This window comes from Magnolia sinica, chromosome 16, assembly GCF_029962835.1.
Source record: "Magnolia sinica isolate HGM2019 chromosome 16, MsV1, whole genome shotgun sequence".
NCBI lineage: Eukaryota > Viridiplantae > Streptophyta > Magnoliopsida > Magnoliales > Magnoliaceae > Magnolia > Magnolia sinica.
In genome coordinates this window covers 70,864,190-70,890,175 of record NC_080588.1, presented here as the reverse complement: position 1 = coordinate 70,890,175, position 25,986 = coordinate 70,864,190, and the positions used below count along the sequence as shown (strand labels likewise).

At 41.5% G+C, this 25,986-nt stretch overlaps 1 protein-coding gene across 1 annotated transcript; it reads right to left on the bottom strand.

Moving 5' to 3' along the window:
• Positions 1–24,776: 24,776 nt before the first annotated feature.
• On the bottom strand, positions 24,777–25,578 carry LOC131229571 (uncharacterized). The gene has a single exon (XM_058225574.1). The coding sequence runs from the start codon at positions 25,501–25,503 to the stop codon at positions 25,030–25,032; it is 474 nt and encodes a 157-aa protein (XP_058081557.1). The 5' UTR covers positions 25,504–25,578; the 3' UTR covers positions 24,777–25,029.
• Positions 25,579–25,986: the final 408 nt, after the last annotated feature.

The window sequence follows — 25,986 nt, the reverse complement described above, 5'->3', positions numbered from 1 at the left end:
AGGGCATTTTTGTCATATATCATGCATGGTTTGTGGCCCACTTAATGAACAGCTTAAAAGGATGGCTGGGCATTATTTTTCAGCCAATAATGGTCTAGGCCAGTGTTGCACCTAGCTCTTACTTTACGGTCCGGGCTTTCATCGACATTGACCCAGCCCATCAACAGCCCTAATTGAAACCTGGCTGTGGTCCAATGTAAGGTTGATAATGAATCATCATCAAATGGTCCCCCCCACATGCATGGATTTATTTAATTGTGTGGGTCCCAAAAAATGAGTGTTGTAGACAACTTAGATTTAGAAGGTACTGATGTAGCATAGCTAGTCCTTGCCTAGACTTGGTGTTTATAGGCCATTTGATAGTGGTCGGTTAGTCAGGTACCTTCTTTTTTTTTTTTTGGCCCCACCAATGCTTTTCATGTTTAGAGCATCAGAGCCGTCAAAACAATCGGCCCCACCATGAAAGTTACCTGACCTGAAAATCAGGATGATCCATCCATGAATTAGGTGAAACCTTTATGTTGGCTCCAATCATCATAGGCTGTTCATTAGTGATGATGGTGTGGCCTGCTTAATACTTGAGTCTGACAGATCTTCATTTCAAGCTATTATTGTAGTGCACGTAATGCATTAGCAAGAAATAAAAACCATCTAATTGGATAGTATAACAACTGGATCTGGTCCATTTAATTAACCCTTCGGATCGCATGCGATTGAAAATGCACATGGACCAGATGATCTGAGCATCTAATTAGTGGATGAATGGACCTTTAATACTGCTACAGCCTACAGCTCTGTCATATTCAAGTTCTTTATCATGGTCCCATTTGACCATGTGGCCAGAGAAAATCCGGACTGCTTGAACGGTGCAAGTTGCGGTATAATCATATAGTGACAGAAGGTAGAACGTATTTTCCCTGATTTCCATTTCACTATTCTCTTCAAATTTTGGGACCACATTGCAATAATTTCGGTATTGGAATATGGGAATGTACGAAGGAAGACCTTTTGGTCTTAAAAAGGGAAAAGGTCGCAGGACTAGGGCCACAAATTAAATGGGGGATGGGGCCAATCCTGAAAAACGACGGTCTTAGTGTGTCTTTTTCAGTGAACGTTGTGCGGCCATTGTCCTCAAGGACTATAATTTGCACTAGCTACCAAACCTGCAGCCATTGTCCTCAAGGCAGAAACTTTCCGTTTGCCATGGCCCACCATAGCTTTGGATCAAGGTGAAAGTTGGGACCTAAGGGTTTCAAGAGGTGCTGCCTTACATGAGCTAGAAATTGAAACTGATCCAAATCTTAAGCAGGCTATATCATAGGGTTTAGGGTTTTTCACACCTAGATCCATATCTCAACTGGCAGACAGAGTGGAGATACCTCGTTTCAACACTCGAAGTCTTGGTATCGATCCCTGGCGGTGGTGGCTAACATGGAGTGTGTACTGACATGGGTGTGTACTAACAAGCTAACAAAAAAATAAAAAGCACAGGAATCAACTTTATTCCAAAAGTAGCTATGCCTGATATATTTATGAGGATTTGAATTTAATTACTAAATCAACTTTAATAGCGCTAATTAGTGACATATGTAGTATTTGACACAATGGTTGTAATAAGCTCACTAAAATATATGCTTTGCCCCAAAATGATGAAATTCCAAGTCTCGAATGGGCCACAAGCACAAGATCATGTCCAAGTGACTAACCAACGATTTTAACCGTTGATTTACATGGACAATGTTTGGATGGTGCTGATCATCATATTAAAGTAATTAATGGTGATGCCATTGATAATCTAATTATTTTTTTATATCATTAGTGGGGCATGTGCCCAATAGAATAATAGTATCGTGACACACATGCAACTATTGAAATGATTTTAGGTGTAATCCAAGCTCTCTCAAGGTGGATTTCAAACCCCCTCTTTGATGGGATTTGAAAACCCCAGTTACTTTAATGCTACCAAACAACCAGGGGATTTGAAACCCCCTCAAATCCCCCCAAATCCATGGTGCCAAATGACAAGGTTGGATGTCAAATAGAGATTATAGAAAGATTAATATAAGATATAGGAAGTTTTTAACGATAGGATGTTTAATCAACACTGTTTCCTATAGTTTAGTCTACCTTATAATTGGATCTACTTTAATTCCTTAGAATGATCTCCAAATAGTCTTACAGTTTGGACATAGAATACATACATCAAGGTGGGCCCCACAGTAAGGGTTGTATAATCTTGGCAGAAGGCTACACCTAATCTACTAGCTTTAAAACCCATCTAAAATAGCTAATCACTAGAAAATTCAATTAAAGACTACAAGGATGAACCTTCAAACCTTTAAATGAATTAAAAATAATATATTTAGAAGTTATTAAAAATAATAAAACTTGAATTCAAAGTCTCATTGATAGCTTTCTAGCACTATCTTTTAATCAAGAGGATTTCCCGTCTGATGGTATCAATCTAACGCAACAACCAATTAAACCAAATATAACAATTTAACTTTTATCTCAGTTTATTTTAAGAATAACAATAATTCTATAGCATTAATTCTTAACTATAATCTTTTGTTATAATTTAAACCCATGCTCATATGTTGAATTTGTTTTTTATCCTATATCACGTAGTCTTTTTAAGAGATACATTCTTATTGATTATGAATTTTTTCTTTTATTTAATTGTACTAGTATTTTACAAGTAATTTTTAAAGCAAGTGTAAAATCATTTATTTTTTGAGAAAGATCCACACCTTTTGATTATTACCTTACTATTATTAAAATTTATAAATAATTGAGTAGGCGATCAATCTTCTCAAAATCTAATTATATGTGTTCATATTAGACATATTTACTTATTTCTGCACTTAAAGTCGAAGTTAATCAATATTTTTAATAAAAATTAACCAACGATAATATCGTTAGTTTTTACTTCTCGGAATTCCTTTGACAGCAAAAATAATTTTACAATATGAAATAAATCTACCTATTAATTTACTATTTTCAAATTATTTATTAATTTACAATGTATACGTCCAGTAATTTATTTTTAGCTGGATTTTCCTAATAATATCGCGAGAAAAACTTCAAGATCTAAAATATGCCGAGAAATTGCAATGACGAGAAATTACCAAGAACGAAATCTGTCAGTGTCCCCCTGACACGGGAACCACTAGATTAATGGCTCTGATTTTCCTAGAAGCGCGCCACGTTTAAGTGATGACGACACGTCTGCCGTTTTCATTATTTTATTATATTTTGACGGATAAGATGAGATGGAACTCTGGAGCGGTGACCTAACACCGACGTATCTCTGTGCAGAAGAATCTTTCTGATGGTGGGGCCCACCTCCTTTTCTCAACTGCCCTGATCTCTCTTCAGATATACACGTTGATCGCATGACAGCCCATGAATTCCATCCCCTACTAAACAACAAAAGTTCTCTTATTTTTCTGTCCTTTTCACTGATAGACGAAACGGACTCGCACGCTGAGAGATTCCACGTGCAGATGTTGGCACGTGTACTAGAGAAGGCATGCTTGTAAGATCCATGTCACTCATCAAGTAGACCGGGAACACTCCGAGTCCCAAGATTCATGTTGGCCGCTGATCAAATGGGTCAAAGTTGAATGCAACGGTTAGTTGTCATTTTTTAACAATAAATTTCTGGTGTACCTGTGGTCTACCCAGAGAGACAACTAGCCTGATTTTCGGACCACAGATGAATGGTCCGAGAACCCACCTGATGAATGGTCCGGATGCCACAATCGTGGCACGTGTGATTCCATCTGCATCTTAAATCTCTCCTCGCGTGCTTCGACGCAGCGCTTATCTTTTGAACTATGTCGTCTGATATTAATGAGTTTGTTTCTCCTCCATCGCGACTAACGATCTTGTATGTCTAGCCACCCATTTTGGTCCACGTAATTAGATAGCACGATCATTTTGACCCGTCCATTTTCTCAGTACTATCATAACTAAGCTGTATACACATTATCAAGCTTCATCGATGATCCTATCCTCTGATTTTAAGAGTTGAATGCCAGCCATTGAAAATTTTCATCTCGGTGTTTAAATCATCAACCGATAGTGATGGTGACCATCAGCCGTTCAAAATGAGTTTCACTGCGGTCCGTATAGCAAAGAGTCCACAGTATACGGAAATTCCCATTCGTCGTTTCACTGAGCATGTCGGCCCCAGCTGGACGCAACGTTGGACTTTAGTCCCGACACAGGCAAAACAAACTCAACTTGTACAATTAGTTGTAGTTTGGGGCCCACTGGTTGTACGTATGGCATCTAATCCGTCTAATAGGATTTTCCTCGTAATGAAAATTGGATGCCCTAAAAATCATACAAATCTGACCATGAAGTGGGTCCAAGATAGAAAAAAATGGAATTTGGAGGTTTTTTAGTGGCTATCCATTTTTTTTTCCCTTGGTATAGCCAATATGACGGTTGGATGGGCATGATTTATTGGCCATCTAATATTCATGGTGGGACAACCGTTCTGGGTGGATTGGATGTCATGCATACCCTACCGTGGCCTCACACGCGCGCAGCTAGTTGCACGTGTTTTTTTTTTTCATCTACAACTGCGTGTGAGACCTTCTGCTTAAAGAGTAATGATATTAACATCACTTATCTCGAACGGCTATCTTTTACAAACAATCCTTTACGTCCGTTTTGTATGCATCTAATTGGATGGTTTGGATCATCTGATTAGTATGTCTTTGGACTTAATGGACGGTCCGGATAGATGATGCGTATGGCACCGTGTGCAAACGAAACCATGTGCATGGAACGGTTTACATCACCCAGCCCACTAGATCAATCCTCTCCCTTGATCTACGAGAACTGCCGAACCATCTTTCCATACAACATGCCACGTGTCTATGACGTAGGTATCTTAGAAACCGTAGGCCCAGCCATGAGGTATATGCCACGTGGAAGACATGTAATGGTCATTGGGTGAGAGACGCCTAGAATACACCTTGGTAAAAGGTCGCTTTGTTCCACTCATAGGTAGGGCACGCATGATTGTTAAATAGTCCACGTGTTGTCTTTTTTCTCACCGTCCATTTTTTGTCATATCCATGTGGCTCAGCTAATCAATGGACCGGCCTGGATTTTGGACCAGGGCGTGTTCACGGATGTTCGCGCCTTATGAACTGTTCGGATCTATTACACGTGTCATAGTTTGAAGGTGTGCTGTAAATCACCTACCTCTTCATTTGTTTGGCATCCGCGTCTCACACATGATGACCTCGCCCACATGTGTGAGATCCAATCGGTTCAAAAGATTGTACCTAATGTGTATATTGCTTCGTTGAAATTTTAAGTGATTCTGGTAATAAGTAGGCCACATTTGGATAAAATATTTGGAGAGTTATAGACACGAACCAACGGTCAAAATTCAATTTACATGTTTGGTCCTTCTGACGATTTCATCATCTGGAATTTTTTTTATCTAAACGGTTGGATCCACCCAGTGCCCACTTGGATCTTACGTTTCCATGAGTGATAGATGCGTGTCGAGTTTCCACGTGTGAGAGACGCGTGCCAAATGACAACACTCACTCATGCTGCGTAGAGATTACTCACGAGTACAGTTCACTTAAAATGCAAACAGTAGGCAGGTAGGCTCATCATGAGGCAGCTGGCACAGAGAAGAAGCAGGTAGCCCACGTAATCAGTGCATCAGCCCGATTTTATGTACTAGTGATTGTTATGGACGCGGATTAGATACTCACAGGTTGATTAGCCAGACTCGCTACTGACGTGACGTCACGTTCTGTGAGCCCCACTGTGATGTATTTCTTGTATCCACACCGTCCATCCATTTTGAGATATCATTGTAGGGCATGAGCTAAAGAATGAAGTAGATAAAAAGCTGTAGTGGACCCACCACAAGAAACAATGGAGAGAGTGATTCCCACCCTAGTGCTTATTTGAAATCCAACCTGTTCAAAAGTTTAAAAGGACATAAAAGTAAGGAAAACACAAATACCAGCTTGGTCTAAAACTTTTGTGGCCTTTACCAATTTTTGTAATGGTGGGCGTCACTGCCCCCACTATTGGGACCACTAAAGTTTTGGATTTAACTCATTCTTTGGATATTGCCCTAAAATGATCTCTACAAATGGATGAAAGGGGTGGATACAAAACATACATCATGGAGGGGCCCATGGAACTTGATGACGTTACTTCAGTAGTGAGTTTGGCTACTCAACTTGCCAGTATCTAATCCGTGCCCGATTATTATGGGTAAAAATGGACTGAATAAATAGAAGAGTTCAACTGAGATATTTCTGCAAGATACGAGGTTGGCTAGTGCTGATTATGACCAATGATCTCCTCAATGGCTAATGAAGAGAGGTCGGCAAGTCTGTCATCTGCCCAATGATAAAGGGAGGCTCAAAGCTCATTCAAGTACTCAGGTCAAGTCGGCCAAGATAGGTCGGCATACTACCCCCAAGTCGGCCTCAGCAGGTTATATCGGTCAAAACCACCTTGGCATCGACAAGTCAGGTCATATAAAACCACCTCAGCCTCAGCCATCTGCCTCAACTTTCTCAGGGTTCGATAACTTGATCCTATCTTCACCAGAGATCATGCGAAACAGTTGAGAGACTTCCGCTGAACGCATGTCTATAATTCAGGAAATATCTCCACCCACGTAATCAACTCTTGCCCAATATATAGAGGACTTATTTACATTGAAAGGTACACAAAATCTCTCACCCTAAACCCTTCAACATGACCAGACTCAGATTTCTAGCCTGACTTTGGCATCGAAGGGTCCCCTACTCTAGCCAGGATCTCCTTTTGTTCTCCTCTTGTGTAGGGGCTCAAATGTCTAAAGAGGTCGGCCTAGATTCTTTCATTAAAATTTTGGCACTGTTTGTGGGAACGACATCAAAGTCGTTCCTGCTTTACCAAAAAACTACAATGGCAAAAAGAAAGAAGAAATCTCTAGCTGTCATTGCTACAGCCATCCCAACTCTTCCTGATTCATCAGCTGAGCAGGGTGCCCAACCCTACAAGCAACAGGCCAACTCTACTCCTGCAGCTCCCGCTTTTCAATCCCACACTCGGGGTGGTCGATTAGTCTCCTTAGAGAAACGTGTGTAAGCCTTGAATAAAAGCATGGATGGACTCATGCAGCTCGTGGAGAGACAGAATCCAACCCTCCATCGCAATGCAGAAGAAGGTACTACCACTACACCACCCTAAGCATCGATCAACTCGCAGAGAAACAAGCAACCTCCTGAGCTGCTACCCTAGGCTCTTTCCCACACTTTGGGAGCAGCTACGCTCGCAGACTCCAACATGTGCCCTATGCCAGTGAGGAAGAGCTGTGGAAAAAGCTCCGAAGCAGTGGCCAAGAACGAGAACCCTTAGGAGATAGAGCTCAGGAAACTTCGAGGGCAGATCAACGACATCAGATAAGCCCACTGTGCCCGGGCCATTTTAGGAGAAACCAAACCACCATTCATCGATGATGTTATGACTTCTCTGCTTCCACCCAAGTTTCGGATGTTGTAGGTGACCCTTTACTCTGGAACTGCTGACCTGGCTAAGCACCTCAAGTCCTTCAAAGCTTAGATGGAGCTTCATGGTGCCTCGAGCCTCGTAATATGCCAAGCATTCTCCCTAACCTTATCAGGAGCTGCTCGGCAGTGGTTCAGGCAACTGAAGCCGAGGTCCATTAGTTCCTTCTTGCAGCTCAGTAAAACCTTCCTCATGCAGTTCATCGGTGAGAGAGACAGAAGAAAACCATCAACTCATCTTCTCACAATCAAACAGAGGGAGGATGAGCTGTTAAGAGACTACCTCATCCGTTTCAATACTTAAGTTGTCCAGGTCGACGATTATTCCAACCAAGTAGCTCTGACCGCCATAATAGCCGGCCTCAAACAAGGAAAATTCATCTTCTCTATTAGTAAAAACCCCCCCAACTAACATTGCCAATCTACTTAACCAAGCTCAAAAATATTCTAATGCCGAGGAACTCTTCAGTTCACGAAGAGCTGCTCGAAGAGGAAATAGCTTGACTAAAGATAGAAAGCGAAGGGAAAGAGGGGAGCCCTCTAACATTAACGCCCAAAGAAAGAAAGAGGACGACCAAGACCGAAAAATCGCTTGCATTGGTACACTCCCTTAAACACCAAGTCGGAGCAGGTACTTAAAGAAGCCGAACTGAGCATGGAAACCTAACAACTAAGCCGAACCAATCAACTGAACTTGGTAATAAGACTCATCGACTAACCCTGACCTACTCGACTAAGAGCGACCTGGATTTTACTAAATCACTGATATTCGATTATCTCTCATTGATCTTACTAAATATCTTTCTACACAACTCGAGATGGAGATCCATGAAGAGAATCTTGCATCCAAGCGTGACTGTTGTACTTGATAGGTCATCTAGACCGTTCAGCAAGTGGGACACCTCTTTGGTAAGCTGTGTAGCCCAAAATTCTTGCTGATTGTATGATCCAAACCACCCAATTACTGAACAATTTTTCGCCATTATTGGTTATCCACGAAATTCTTGCGAAGGGCAAAGCGGGTTTAATGAACCATGAGCGCGTGTACGTAGGTCTATTGCCTATCATGTTGTGTATATGCAATTCAGCAAATGCATTATGCCAACCCTATCCAGCCTATCATGTTGTGTGTATGCAATTCAGCGAATGCATTATGTGAGCCCTATCCAAATAGAAATGCTCCAAAAACTAAGCCTATATAATTAATAGATGGGCCATCATGCCATTATAAAACAAAGAACAATCATCTAAAAAGCCTTAACTTATTGGGTGGCTTATATTTTGATTGATTTTTGCATCATCCAATTTCAATGGCTAGGAAATCACCTTAAAGGCCCACTATATCATGAAACTTTACCCTTATTATCTACGAATTTTTATTTTTTTATGTACATATTCTTAACATGAGATTTTTCACACTTTTGTGAATATAACATTCAAGACATTCTTCTAATAGTGCTTTTGTATTTTTACTAACTTAGGTTTTCCTGAGTTCCATTAAAGCTACATGCTTTGTAAATACTTTTGCATTTATTGCTTTTGTTAATGGATTGATAATCATATCACCCAAAGTAACTCACAGCTGTTTTCCCTTTCTCAAGACTACACTATAAGTAATAAATTCAACCTCCTATCCGTACCTAGCCTTACATCCCCATTTCTAATTACTAGATTTCATCCAAAAATACACCCATAGTTATAAGTGATATCCAGCTTCTGTATCCGGCCATTGAGGCCCACATGTCCATTTTGTGAAATCTTTGCTATCGGATCTACCACATGAAAATCACAATTTTACTCCTGCATATGGTTGTCCAAGCTAGTGTGTAACTTTAGACATTTGAAGAGATTTAAATAAAAGAAAAGGATTCTATACAAATTTGGACTGTGGCTGCGATTTAAATTAAAATATTCTTGGTTTATTTTATTTATTTATTATTTTAAGAATTTTACCTAGTAATTGAGTTGCCAATTTTTATTTCTTTTACTTGCCAGTATTTTCTTTTGTTTTTTTTTTTTTTTTTATAATAAGTGACCCATTATGTGAACCCAAATCATAGGTATTTTTGGTGCATGGGTTATCCATAGTGGGTCCACCTTTTGGCAATCTAAATCGTTCAGAAAGTGAGCCAGATTGTGTACGGAAGACATCCTAAAATATGTCATTGATGGGCGACCTAACCACCTGATTAGTCTATTTTCCTTATTAAATTAGAATATTGGCTGTGATTGGTCCAAAGGTCCAAATTTTCTCTGCTTGCGAGCCAGTACTTCCCTCTTGGAAACGGATTGGCTACTCCCCCTGCCCCCAGCCCCGTGGCTGATGGTCGGTGCTTGGTGGGCCCTACCATGATGTGTGTGTTTCATCCATTCCGTTCATCCATTTTTACACCTCATTTTAGGGTGTTTTTAAAAAATGAGAGGGATGTAAATCTCAGGTGGACCACACCACAGGAAAACAATATTGATTGGATATCCACAATTAAAATTCTCCTAAGGCCCAATGTACTGTTTATTTGACATCTAATCTGTTGATTAGGTCATACAGGCCCAGATGAAGGGAAAAAACAAAAATCAGCTTGATCCAAAACTTTTATGGCCCCCAAAAGGTTTCTAATGGTCTACGCTCATTCAACACTGTTTCCTGTAATGTGGTCCACTTTACATTTGGATATACCTCATCTTTGGTCTCATATCATGAAATGATCTGGAAAAATATATAGACGGCATGGATGAAACACATACATCATGGTGGAGCCCACGTACCACCGACCACCAGCCATTGGCTGGTGGCAGGGGGGAGGAGCCAATCCGTTTCCCTCCCTCTCCTCCTTGGTTGCGCGTGCCATACCCCACTGTCGAAGCCGAAGTACCATCATGGCATGCTTCCACAACATCTGAGCCTTCCATCATACATTGTTTTATGTCCATTAGCTAAAAGCATCAGGCCGTCCGCTCTGCTGTGGGCCACTGTACAAAACAAATGGATGGTTAGAAAACTTAGTTTTACCCTTTTATTTAGTTGGGCCCACTCCTGAAGTAAAAGCGCCTTTTATATTTAATAAAATGTAGATGGATGTTGCGTTGTGTAGACTGAACTCGTTCCGTTATTTATTTGATTAGATTTATTGGAAGGTAGATCACGGTCAAAAAATTAAATAGTAGAATAAGAGAAATTTGGGACTGTGGACCCCACCTTTTATCCAGCTGTTTTTACGAAACAATACAAACTTTGTTTTGCAACTTAGACCTGCGCGTGCGGACAGCGAATTCGAGGACGAAAATACCCCTCCTTTCACGAAACGGATTGGGTACTCCGCCTGCCACCAGCCAATGGCGGATGGTCAGTGGTCTGTGGGCCGCATCATGATGTATACTTTTCATCTATGACGTCCATATACTTTTACAGATCATTTTATTGTATGAGACCAAAAATGAGGTATATCCAAATCTCATGTTTACCACATTACAGGAAACAGTGTTAAATGAGCGTCAACCATTAGAAACCTTTAGGGGGCCGACTGTGATGTTTTTGAGAAATCATCCCCGTATAAGTTCATTAATAGGTTCACAAAGACCTGGATGAAGAGTAAAAACAACTTTAATAATGATCCAAAACTTCTGTAACCCCTAAAAGGGTTTCAATGGTAGACGTTTAATTCCCCACTGCCTTTTAGAGTGTGGTCCACTTGATAGTTAGATCTATCTTATTTTTCTTCTCAAGACTTAATATGAGCACGCAAAATAGATGGATGGTTTGGATATAAAACAGACCTCATGATGGGACCCACATAAGCAACACAGCATTTAAAAATTTAAAAAAAAAAAAAAAAACCACAGACTGCAACGGCACTGCCGCCCGCGTAGTGTCGCTACAGTTAAAGCGACGGTTATAGTCCGTAACCAAAGTGCATTTAAAATTACAATTTTTTATTCAAACTCGCCGTACATTCTGGACTTTTTCGGTAATACTGCATGATACATCGCAGCACCTATAGCTACGGATTATAACCGTAGCTAGAACTATAGTCTGTACCAATTTATGCAAATTTTATTTTTATTTTTTATTTTATTTTTTTACATGGAGAAATTTATTCTACCTACAATATTCTCTAATACATATTTATATGAATATGTATATATAAGCATATAAAAATTTTTTCTCTCTTTTTTTTTATTTCTTTCTTTATTCATTTAATAAGAATATCTTCTAAACAAAAATTAGTTACTTGACTTACCCTATATGATTTTGGGGTAGGAGAAGCTACTTTAGCCAACCAATCAAGTTATTTTTCAAGATTCCATCAGGTCGATGGTCGAAAATCCATTTCATTCACTTCGCGGTCAATTTCATTCGTTTCATTTACTTTGCAATTAATTTTATGTTTGCCTTGCTCAATTTTCAGTTTGCCCTGCCCAATTTTCAATTTGCTCCGCTCAATTTCTGTTATGGTGGGCCCTACAAAATTTTTAACGATGAAAATCAATTTTTCCGCTGCTCTTTGTAGTGTGGTCCAGTTGATCTTTGGATATGATTCTTTTTTTTATATAATGCTCCCAAATGATCTCGAAATATGGATGAACGTTGTGGATATAATAAATATAAAATTGTGGGGCCCATGTAACTTTGATCTCCTTTGAGCGGGGCGAACATGAAAATTGAGCAGGGCAAATTAGAAATTGAGCAGGGCAAAGTAGAAATTGAGTGGGGCAAACATGAAATTGAATGGGGCCAACAAGAAATTCAGCAGAGGAAACTAGAAATTGAGCGAGGCAAACACGAAATTCAGCAGGGTAAACTGAAAATTGAGAGGGGCAAACATGAAATTGAGTAGGGCCAACGAAAAATTGAGGGGGGCAAACTAGAAATTCAGCAGGGCAAACATGAAATTGGGCGGGGCAAATTAGAAATTGAGCGGGGCAAACACGAAATTGAGCGGGGCAAACTAGAAATTGAGCGTGGCAAACATGAAATTGAGTGAGGCAAACATGAAGTCTGTGTTAGGGACCAAATGCATTTTATATAGGGGAGTAGCTATGGGAAAGAGTTCTGTGAGTCTTATCACGGGGTATATGTTATATCCAGATCGTACATCCATTTAGGAAGCTTGTCTTAAGGCTTGAGATGAAAAATAAGATAGATCTAACTATCAAGTGGACCACACTGCAAAAATCAATAGAGGATTGAACGTCTACCATTGAAACCCTTTTTGGGCTCACAGAAGTTTTGGATCAATATGAAATTTGTTTTTACTCTTCATTTAGGTGTTTGTGACCTTATGAAAAGATTGGATGTAAAATAAACATTACGGTGGGCCCTACAAATTGTTTAATGGTGAAAATCATTATTGCTACTACTATTTATGGTGTGGTCCAGATGATCTTTGGATATGATTCATTTTTTTGGATAACGCTCTAAAATAATCTAGATATAATAAATGCATCACTGTGTGGCAATGTAACTTTGATATCTTTTGAACCGTTCGTATAATGTGGAGATCGAGGAGCGTCAGTGCTCCTCTTCCAACGACACGTACCTACAGCAGTTGTACACCAGCCAATCAGCTTCCCTCTCCGGCACAACACGATATCATTTGAGGCGCTGACATGTTAAGAAAGTCTAACGGTGGATTAGGTACTGCCCTACCAGTTCTGAGCTCCAGACAGACTAGTGCTTCTAGGCCTAACATGTTTATTTTCCATCTAACTGGTTCATAAGGTCTCTTAAACATTAATGAGGGGAAAACACAAATATATTTTATTTCCCACCATTTGCCCCGCTGAATTTCATGTTTGTCCCACTCAATTTCTAGTTTGCCTTGCTCAATTTCATGTTTGGCCCATTCAATTTCATGTTTGCCCTGCTGAATTTCTCGTTGGCCTCGCTCAATTTCATGTTTGCCCCACTTAATTTGTAGTTTGCCCCACTCAATTTCATGTTTGCCCCGCTGAATTTCATGTTTTTCCGCTCAATTTCGTGTTTGCCCCACTCAATTTCATGTTTGCCCCGCTAAAATTCATGTTTGCCCCGCTCAATTTCTAGTTTGCCCTGCTCAATTTCTAGTTTGCCCCGCTCAATTTCCTTTTTGCCCCGCTCAATTTCCAATTTAACCACGAAATGATTGAAATTGACCACGAAGTGAATGAAATGGATTTTCGACCATCGACCCGATGGAATCTTGGAAAATAACTAGGTTTGTTGGCTAAATTAGCTTCTCCTACCCCAAAATCATATGTGGTATGTTAAGTAAATCATTCTAGTTTAGGAGAGTTTGAGAGATATGCTTGTTGAATAAATAGACAAAGAAATGAATTAAAAGAGAGAAAAAAAATTTATATGCTTATATATACATATTTATATAAATATGTATTAGAGAAAAATGTAGGTAGAATAAAGTTCTCCATCTAAAAAAAAATAAAAATAAAAAATGCCCAAACTGCAACGGACTACAGTTATGGCTACGATTATAATCCGTAGCTATAGGTAAAACTGCAAGGATTTTGAAGCAAACTCGCTGGACAGTTCAGGACCTTTCTCGATATATCGAAAGACCTTCGATACATATCGAAAAAGCAGGGGCTACGGCTATGGCTACGGTTATAATCCGTAGTTATAGGTTCCTGGTTTTTTTATTATTTTTTTGCTGTTGTAATCCCCACCGCCTTATATGGGTCCCATCATGAGGTCTGTGTTATATCCAAACCGTCCATCTATTTGGCGAGCTCATATTAAGCTTGAGACGTAAAACAAGACAGATCTAACTATCAAGTGGTGGGCCCTACAACATTTTTAACGGTGAAAATCAGTTTTCCCGCTGCTCTTTGTGGTGTGGTCCAGTTGATCTTTGGATATGATTTTTTTTTGGATAATGCACCGAAATGATCTCGAAATATGGATGAATGTTGTGGATATAATAAATACATAGTTGTGGGGCCATGTAACTTTGATCTCTTTTGAGCCGTTCGTACAACTCTCGGTTGGAGGAGCGTCAGCGCTCGTCTTCGAAAGGGAGGGGTATTTTCGTCCTCAAATTCGTTGTTCGTACGTGCAGGTCTAAGTTGCAAAACAAAGTTTGTATTGTTTCGTAAAAATAGCTGGATAAAAGGTGGGGTCCACAGTCCTAAATTTCTCATAAAATAATTCTAACGAAGTATTAAACTACTATAAATATGTTTTGGGTGGGTTGTGTTTTGGGTGGGTCGCAAGGACGTGGATTGAATGCTGATCGGCTGGCCAAGCTGCTTCTGCCCCTTACTGATGCGATTGCGGAAACGCGAATTTTGCGGATTTTGTTTGCTATTTTGATTCTACCTTTTTCTATTCTTATATAAAGGGGTGTATAAGGGATTGGGGTGTATTCCAGGGTATTCTAGGGTTTCCTAAAGCTTTGCAAGGGTTTTGATAAAGGGCTTAGGGTTATCAAAGGTGTGAGAGAGAGAGAGAGAGGAATTTTGTGGAAGGGAGGCTATGCTCATAGAAGTGATCTACCATATCTCAGCGCTTCCACGTCCTCGTAATCGGTGAGATCTCTCCGTCTTCTTTGTTTCTCTTATTGTTTATCCACTCCTGCGTGAGTGAAGAAGGTTTGATCTAAGCGGTGTGTGCTTGTGATCAGTTGTAACGTTCTGCTTTATAGTGGATTGTTGATCTGGACGAGGTCCCATGGTTTTTATCTCTTTGAGGGTTTTCCATGTAAAAATTCTTGGTGTGGTTTGGTTTATGTTTTGATTTAGTTCATTGCATTATTATTCCATAATTCTGGTTTATTTCGGGAGGCTAGATCCTAAAGTTTTGTGTAAGGCCCCCAACAAAGTGGTATCAAAGCTAAGTTCTTTAAACGGGTAGGATCGGTTTTGAATTATGTAAGGTGGCTCATTAAGGATGATCGGCCTCAATGGTTCTAACTGGACCATATAGAAGGCTAAGATGGAGGACTTGCTTTATTGCAAGGACCTATATTCTCAAATTTTAGGCATATCAGCGAAATCTAAGGATATATCTGATGATGATTGGAAGAAGATGGATCAAAAGGCGGTAGGGTTTGTTAGACAATGGTTGGATGATTCTGTGTTCCATCATGTGTCTACAGAGACCTCAACCGCTACCTTATGGCTGAAATTAGAAGGGCTATATGAGAGGAAGACAGCCGGTAATAAAAATTTTCTGATAAGGTGACTTGTGAATCTCAAGTTCAAAGATAGTAGTTCTGTGACCGAACACATGAATGAGGTCAGCAATATAGTGAATCAGCTCTCCGCTATTAAGATGGTCCTGGATGATGAATTGCAGGCTTTACTATTGCTTAGTTCATTGCCTGACAGTTGAGAGACATTGGTGGTGTCTCTAAGTAACTCCACGCCAGACGGAAAGATATCCATAGAACAGGTAACCAGTTGTCTCTTCAATGAGGAGACAAGGATGAAGTCTCTGGGGTCTACTGAGCAAGATGCCCTTGTGACACAGGAACGGGGGAGATGAAAGAACATGAAGGGCGAGAAGGCCCGAGATAAATCAAAAGGCAAGTCGAGTACCAGAAAGCATGTTGATTGCTAGAATTGTAGCAAGAAGGGCCACTATAAGCATGAGTGTCGTAGTAAGAAGAATGACAAGAAAGGAAAAGGAAAGGAGAAGGAAGATGAATCAGATTCCACTGCGGTCGCTACAGATGGCGACGTTGTTATTATTCTTTCAGCAGATTATGATGTTTATCTCACGGCTACGAGTCAGAACACCGACTGGGTGATTGACTTGGGAGCCACTTTTCATGCGATTCCACATAGGGACTTCTTCACAAGCTATAAATTAGGTGACTATGGGACCGTGAAGATGGGAAATTCTAGCGTATCAAAGATCGTAGGGGTCGGTGATATTTGTGTGAAGACCGATGTGGGCTGCACATTGGTTCTTAGGGATGTGAGGCATATCCCAGACCTTCGCCTCAACTTGATGTCGACGGGAAGGTTGGATGATGATGGTTATGAAAGCCGGTTTGCTGGTGGGCGCTGGAAGCTCATCAAGGGTTCGTTAATCACAGCCAGAGGAAAGAAGTGTTGCACCATTTACAAGGTAAGTGTCAATGTGTGCAAGGGTGGGTTGAAAGCAATGAAAGATTCAATTATTGACATGTGACATGGGCGTCTAGGCCACATGAGTGAAAAAAGGCTTCAGGTACTAGCAAAGAAGCGACTCCTTCCAGACGTGACAGGTACACCTCTCAAAACCTGTATTGATTATTTATCAGGGAAACAACATAAAGTTTCATTTATTAAAACTGTTTCTCATGTTAATAAAGTGCATGCATTAGATTTGGTTTATTCTGATGTTTGTGGTCCTATGAGGACAAAAACCTTGGGTGGGGCATTGTATTTTGTCACTTTTATAGATGATGCATCTAGGAGGGTTTGAGTTTATGCTTTAAAATCCAAGGACAAGGTCTTTTGTGTGTTTAAATTGTTTCATGCTATGGTCGAGAGAGAGACAGGTAGATCATTGAAGTGCATCCACACTAACAATGGTGGTGAATACATTGGCGACTTTCATGAGTATTGTAAGTCCCTGTGTATACGGTATGAACAGACGGTTCCCAAGACCCCCCAGCATAATGGTGTAACTGAGCGAATGAATCGCACCATTGTAGAGAGAATCAAATGCATGTTATCCAATGCAAAGTTGCCCAAGACGTTTTAGAGAGAAGCAATGCATACGATAGTGTATTTGATAAACAGGTCTCCATCAGCCCCGTTGAATGTAGAAGTACCTAAGAAGGTGTGGACTGGACAAGATCCACCGTACAGTCATCTCAGGGTGTTTGGATGTAGGGCATCCGTTCACGTACCGAAGGACGAGAGGTCCAAGCTTGATATGAAGATCAAGCAGTGTGTGTTCTTGGGGTACGGTGATGAAAAATTCAGTTATAAATTGTGGGATCCAACTGAGAGGAAGCTCGTCAGGAGCAGAGATGTGGTTTTCTTTGAAGATCAGTGTCTAGAAGACATTGGTAAGCCAGAGAAGAACCAGCCTAGTTTAGGTGAGCTAGAGGACATAGATCCGGTTATTCCTCCCGTGGTGCCTGATGACGAGGGAGTATAGCAAGGTGCAGAGGACGAGGGAGTTCCTACAGAAGATGGACCGGGGGAGCAATCCCCACTTGATCCACCTATTGAGCCACAGGTAAGGAGGTCATCTAGGAACAGACAGTCGTCCAATAGGTACTCGGCGCATGAGTACATTATTCTGACTGATGAGGGAGAGTCAGAAGATTATTCTGAGGCCCTAGCCGATGAGTATAAGGGGAAGTGGTTGAAAGCTATGCAAGAGGAGACGAGATCTTTGCATAAGAACTACACCTATGATATGGTGAAATGGATACTGCGGTATCTAAGAGGCTCATCAAGGTTGAACTTATGCTATGGTAACGGAAAACCTATGTTAGAGGGCTACACAGATGTAAATATAGCAGGTGACATAGATTCCAGGAAGTCTACATCGAAGTTCATGTTCATATTTGCAGGGGGAGCGGTTTCTTGGCAGAACAAGCTATAGAAAGTCGTAGCATTGTCGACGATAGAGTCCGAGTACATTGCAGTCACAGAGGCATGTAAAGAAATGTTTTGGATGAAGAGGTTCCTACAGGAACTTAGCCTGAAGCAAGAGCAGCACGTGGTCTATTGCGATAGTCAAAGTGCTATACACTTGAGCAAGAATCCAAGTCAGTACTCCAAGTCGAAGCACATAGAGATTTGGTATCACTGGATCAGGGATACTTTGGAACAGCAGGTGTTACAGCTTGAGAAGGTCCACACGGACGATAAGACATGATGACCAAGGCTTTGCTCAAGGGCAAGTTTGAGGTTTGTAGAAACTGAACTGGCTTGAAGAAAGTGGATTCCACCTGAGTCGAAAAAGGAGAGATTTGATGGGGATTTTCTCCTCATTGCTGGGTTCGATGAAATCGAACTAATTTCGATATCATCGATAATTGCTGAATTTTTTACCACTGGGCGCTAGACAGTTTTTTAGTTCTGTCGATATCATCGATGGACTTTAGATGATATCGAAGGCTGTCATTGAGAGACCTTCGATGACGTCGATAATTGTTGAATTTTTCACCCCTGGTCGCTGGACAGTTTTTGGTCCTGTTTCGATATCATCGAAGGACCGTCGATGATATTGAAGGCTGTCATCGAAAGACCATCGATATCATCGAAGAGTTCCACAGATGCGATTGCGGAAACGCAGATTTTACAGATTTTGTTTCATATTTTGATTCTACCTCTTTCTATTCTTATATAAAATGGTGTATATGGGATTGGGGTGTATTCCAAGGTATTCTGGGGTTTCCTAAAGCTTTATAAGGGTTTTGCTAAAGGGTAATGTTATCAAAGGTGTGAGAGAGAGAGAGAGAGGAATTTTATGGAAGGGATGCTATGCTCGTAGAAGTGATCTACCATATCTTAGCGCTTCCACATCCTCGTAATCGGTGAGATCTCTCCATCTTCTTTATTTCTTTTATTGTTTATCCACTCCTGCGTAAGTGAAGAAGGTTTGATCCAAGCGGCATGTGCTTGTGATCAGCTATAACGTTCTGCTTTATAGTGGATTGTTGATCTGGACGAGGTCCCGTGGTTTTTACCTCTTTGAGGGTGTTCTACGTAAAAATCCCTGGTGTGGTGTGGTTTATGTTTTGATTTAGTTCATTGCATTATTATTCCATAATTCTAGTTTGTTTCAGAAGGCTAAATCCTAAGGTTTTGTGCAAGGCCCCCAACACTTACATTTGATTGAACAGTAGCCCCTGTCAGAGATGGATGGGCCCGTGTGGAGTACCTTACAGCTTTCAAATCAGTTTTGGATAGTCCTATCTTCGGAAACGGATGGGATACTCCCCCTACCACCAGCCAATGGCTGGTGTTCGGTGCTCTGTGGGTCCCCCATCATGTATGTGTTTCATCCATAGTGTACATCTATTTTTTTTATATCATTTTGTGGCATGAGACCAAAAATAGGGTATATCCCAATCTCAAATGGACCACATTATAGGAAACAATGTTGAATGAACGTTGACTAATAAAAAAATTTGGGGGCCATAAAAGTTTTGGATCAAGCTTATTTTTATTTTTTTACCTTCATCTGGGTCTGTATGACCTAATCAACAGATTGGATGTCAAATAAACAGCACAGTGGGCCTTAGGTGGATTTTAATGGTGGATATCCAATCGCCATTGTTTTTTACATTTAATGGGTTGGATTTTATACGCATATCAGGTGGGTCTCACAAGTCTTGGGCTTCACTACTTTTTAAAGAAACTATTAAATAAATGCATTTTTGTAAGGACCGATTAAATCATATGACTAGTGTTATTGTTCTTAAAGTGTTTTATAAAATTAATAAATAGTTCGGATTAACCAAATAGATTATCCAAGTGAACCAATACAACTACGAGCATAATTAACTTATAATCAAAGTAGTCGATCATCTCTCTTTGGTTTCATAAGGGGGCAAATTGCCCAGTGACCTGACTCTATGGACCCACTAATGTATGTGTTTTATTCATGTTGTTCATTATTTTTTAACTCATTTTAGAGAATAAACTAAAGATCCAAAGTTCAAGCAGACCATACTATAGTCTCCGGTGGAGATTGAGCACCTGCCGTGGAAAACTTCTTGAAACATGCAATAGAAGCTTTGGATGAAGCTGATATTTGTCTTGCCTTTAATAAGGTCCGTTTGACCTTATAAATAGATTAGATGAATCCTTGTGAATAAGTTAGATGACAAATAAACATCGTGATAAAAAAAGTTTCACCAATAGGTGCTGTTTATCCTCATGACAGGTAAAAACACATCCTTCACGGTAGGCACCACAAAGTCAGGTCACCAACAATAGGGCAGGTACTACCCTCAACATGGCCTAGTTAGAGACGGACAGCCATGTTTAGGAATTTGTTGGGCCTACAATGATGTAAATGTTTTATCCATGCCTTCCAGCTATTTTAACAAATCATTTTAGGGCATGGGCCAAATAGAAAGCATATTGAATGCCCAAGAAGACCACATTATGCGAAGCAGGACTGAACTCTTATGGTTGAAAACTTCCTAAGGCCTACCGTGATGTTTATTTGTCATCCAACCTATACACTTGTAGGAGTGGTTTTTCACTACAATGAGTACTCAAACACATGACCTCGTGTTGAAGCTCTTGTTATTCTATTACTTAAGTAGGAGTAAAAATCTGTAAGTAGAGTATTTTTTTAACAATAGGATTTCAATACCCACTACTTCCTGTGGTGTGGTCTAGTTAAGCCTTCAATCTGCATCCTTTTTTGTGATATGCCTTAAAATAATCTTTCAAAATAGATGAATGGTGTGGATAAAACATATACATTTTGGTGACTCCACGAAACCCTTAGCAAGGCCACCCATCTCTAATTAGATCCTAATTAGTATAAGTACCCAATCCGCCAATCTGCCCTAGTATCCCACCGATCTGTTCTATTTTATAGCTGTCGAATGGAAGAGACGGATTACGATGACTTAATGAGATGTGATTTGATTGCGCGACATGCTGCCATAAGTTGGAAGCTGTGCGTCACTATCACATGTGAAGAAAGCGAGTGCCTACCATTTTTCAAGCTGCACAAGACTGGAAGCGGATTGGCTGGTACACCAGCTATATACCTACTGCAGGTACGTGTGGTACGAAGACGAGCACCGACGCTCCTCGACCTCCGAGTTGTACGAACAGTTCAAAGGAGATCAAAGTTACATGGCCCTTACAGTGATGTACTTATTATATCTACACCGTTCATCTATTTTTATAGATCATTTTAGAACATTATCCAAAAAAAAGAATTATATCCAAGATCATCTGGACCACACCATAAATAGCAGCAGAGATAATGATTTTCACAGTTAAAAAATTCACAGGCCCACCGTAACGTTTATTTTCCGTCCAACCTGTACATAAAGTCAAAAGGACCTGAATGAAGAGGAAAAAGCAAATTTCATGTTAATCCAAAACTTTTGTGTCCCAAAAAGGGTTTCATTGGTAGATGTTCAATCCCCCCTTGCTTTTTGCAGTATGGTCCACTTTGATACTTAGATCTATTTTATTTTTAATCTCAAGCCTTAAGAGAAGCTCGCCAAACGGACAGACAGTTTAGATATAACATATACCTCATGACGGGACCCACAGAAATTGCTGAGTTCAATACAACAGCTATATAGCTGGTGCGAGGTACACCAGGCAATCCGCTTCCCACAAAACTATCTCGAGTCTAACTCTAGTCCTGTCTTAGGATAGACTAAAAAAGTTAAAAGCAATGTATAATTGGAAAAGACTTGGATACTCCGGCGGAATGTCATGTTCCATACACGTGCACACGGGAAAATGTACTTGAGTCATGTGTTGACCTCAAATTATGGTTTCCATCTCGTGGGCCCCACCACAGTTTGATGGTAGAAAAAACAAATCCACTAAAGCATATGACTGTTCGACACCCATATGGACGCGGATTGTGTACTGCCGGCACGAAGCAGACTCTGTCAAGGAACCGGCTCTGTAGGGCCATGGTGACCTTATGAATAGGTTGGATGGCAAATAAACGTCATGGGGTCCTAAGAAGATTTCAACGGTGTAAGTCATTATCACCGTTACTTCCTTAAGTGTGGTCCGCTTGAAACTTGGAACTGCTCCTGTTTTGGGTTTATCCGCTAAAAATGATTTTTCAAAATGGACGGCGTAGATAAAACATATACATCAAGGTGGGGTCCATAGAGCCCCTGCATGGACCGAGCTGCGTCCATGTCCATTCTGATATAAGATCCTGATCGTCTAATCGATCTGATTTCAGGGAAATGGGGCATCAACGGTGGGTGTCCATACAATCTGATTCGAAATAACTCATCATCAGTAGGCCCCGAGGTGTATGAGTGCCACGTGTACAATTTCAATTTCCCTGTGCATGCGCAATTAGGGACCGGCTTCGTTGGATCCCTGATTGTAGGGCCCACTGTGATGTACGTAACTTAAATCCACGACGTCCATCCGTTTTCACAGCTCCTTTTATGGCATGATCTCAGGAACGAAGCATATCCAAATCTCAGTTGGACCACACCACAGGAAACCGTGGTGATTGAATACCCACCATTAAAATTTTCTTGGAGCCACCGTAATTTTTATTTACCATCCAATCTGTTGATAAGGTCCAAAAAGACATGGATGAAAGAACTACACAAATATCAGCTTGTTCCAAAACTTTTGTAGCACACAAAAGTTTTTAATGGTCGATCACCACTGTTTACTGTAGTGTAGTCCACCTAAGACCTGGATCTGCTTCATTTATTGGATAATAACCTAAAATGAGCAGTCGAAAAGGATAGACGTCCTTGACATAAGTCACATACTTCAAGGTGGGCCCCACAGAGATCCACCCACCGCGGTGGATCCTGCATCCACCAAAGCCGACCCCGCAATTAGTCATCAATCTTTTGCAGACTATAAAAAATGGACGCGGATTGCGTCCTACGCCCTCCCGTCTCTAGCCCCGAACGGGCAGTTCTGTTGGCGGTCCCACCGTGATGTATCTGTTTATCCAAACCGTCCATTTCTTTTCTCGTATCGTTTTAAGTAATTAGCACAAAAATGAGGCAGATCCAACGCTCAAATGGACCACACCAAAGATGACTCTTGCATTTAATGCAACTGACATTTAATGGTTTGTGCATTTAATGCAACCTAGCTTATTAGTTGGTGTGTTCTACTTGAGCGTTGGATCTAACTCATTTTCGTCTAAGCAAATACATCACGGTGGACCCGCCCACAGAACTGCCCGTTCGGGGCTAGAGACGGGCGGGGGTAGGACGCAATCCGCGTCCCATAATACCGCATTTTACAGCAATTCAAGAAGGGATGGGGCCCACATGCGAGTAAAAAGGGTGAAAAAACGAAGGCCTTGGATTCCAGAGAGAGAACCTGCGTTACAGCTGTCTCAATACGAGATTGTTCTCCAAGCAATCGTGTTTGGCAGGCCGCTTGCTGCTGCCATCCGTCCCCCATTCCTTTCTTCTTCTGGTAAATGGAACCGTTTCTATCATAATATGGTGGACCCCGCATTTTTACTGTCCACGTGGCTGGATAAACATTTGATCGTGACCGTAGACGTACTGGATAAAACTTTCCCCGAAAAGGATGATCCTACGTGTCACATTGGTGATATTCGAGTAGTTAACGTTTCTTATTTAGGGATGGTCAGGATTTGGCATACTAGCTTGGCTTTTGAATCGCAACCACACAAGGGAAAGCCCACTAGGTGGATGGTCCAGATGAACTGTGATGTAAATACCCTTAAGCTGTTATTTTGCATATGGGAGTTCAGTGTTGGGCATTTGAAATGACTGATGAGAAAGGCCATCAGTGTCGTGGACCGTTCATCAAGCGAGCACACCGGACCTGAAGAAGGGCACGTGTGGGATTCACCGTTGACGCGGATTGAGTATTGAGTAAACTTTGTGGGGCCCACCATAATGTATGTGTCCTATCCACGCCGTCCATCCTTTTTATCAGCTCATTTTGTGTGATCCGCTTGAGCTTTGGATATGTATCAATTTTGGGCTCATGATCTAAAATGAGCTGGTAAAACGGATGGACGGCGCGGATAAGACACATACATCATGGTGGGCCCATAAAGTTTACTCAGTACGAAATCCGCCTCCGTGTGGGACAGACGTGCACTCGAGATCCAGCGACTATATTGGTAGAAGATTTATATAGGGTTGTTGAAAACTGCGTCTACTCAGGGGCATTTTAGAGATTTAAACAACAGCCTTCCTTTTGTCTCCGTCGCGACTGAAACACAGCAAACGTCGCCGCTCACTGTGGCCCACATGCCCAGTCATCTATAGATCGGAACCGTCCATATTGTTAACTATCTGTTATAAATCCGATAATAAAGTGGCGAAAGAGTAGATGAATAATCTATACAATGAAATACTTTTTTGCATGGATGGCATTCAACTTTAAAAATCTACGGTTAGGATCCTCAGGAAGTGTGATGATGTTCAAATGGCTCGTTTATCTCAGTAATGAGAATACGACCGGTTCAAATTATCGGAACGTTTCAGCATGTGGGCCCCAGTGGTCAATGACACACGATGGATTCTCAGTCGCGACTGAAGGAAAACGAACTCGCAAAAAGAAAGAGAGGAAGAGGTTCCACGTTCGATATGGCGTTTTCATCGTCTTATTTTGTTATATTCAGTGGTGTATTCGTGGTTTCACGAACATCTCAGGGGCACAGCTGTCCCAAAAATTCCAGAAAAGAGCAGAGCTACAGCCCAAAGGATGCACTCTATCGCTTTTATCTACCCTAAAAACCTAAAATCATGAGCCTAGAATTACATAATAAGACCCCAAAATTCCAATATTTACAAAAAAAAAGGGACCCCACCGCCATTTCTGTATATTCCTGACCCCTCCTCTATTCGGGAATCGCATTCAACTTCGACGCGAAATTACGACCACTGCCCCTACCCACCCTCTTCTTCTCCTCCGCCACCCCACGGCGGGCCCCACAACCCTCCTCCCGCCGGAAAACTACCGGCGCCACCGCCCGCCTCCTCCGGCACCCGCATCTGTCCCCGCAGCTCTTCCTCAGCGCGGCGCTCGCCTTCACCGCCAATGCAGCCATCTCCTCCGCCTGCAGCGGGTGGCGCAGCCGGCTCAGCGGCAGCGCGAAGTAGAGCTGGCCTGGCTGCAATTCCTCGTCGGCATTGATCGCCGGCAGGAGGTCGTCGAACTCCATCTCGTCGGAGTTGCAGATGAAGCACGTGGGATCCGTCTGCAGCACGTGCGAGGCCTTCACCGGGTAGGAGAACTCCTGCAGCTTGCCGTCTTGGAGGATGAGCTTGGCAGTCGCGACGGAGGTCGACTCGCACGAGTGACAGCTGCCCATGCCTTTGGGAGGGGGAGGAGGAGGAGACGAGGTGAGTGAAAAACTCGACGATTCTTTTGGAGAGGGGATTGTGAAGGAGATTCGGGTATTAATAGGCAGCGAGTCGGGGCTTATCTCCGCGAGTCAGTATTTTGTCGCCACGTAGGATTTTGTCGTGTAGTGAGTGTTTCGTCGGAGTAGTGGCCAGGGCGCCAACCTGTCATAGATTGATGACAGGTTGTATGGGGGAAGTAAAGGAGCGGGAAGCGTTTCGTAAATAAGGCTTGGATTTTCAGGAAATTACGGGATAAACCAGTGGTTTTCGTGAATATGGAACGGTGTGCAAATGACGACTATACCCTTCCGTCGGTTGCGTGATGTCAGTATTCAACTCACGTCTCCCTCGGTACTACGGTTAGAGGATGTTCACATACGATGAACCGCACGTATTTACTTCAGGTGATGTGGCTGCACACGTCCCAATCCCAGCCGTGCAAAAGGTGG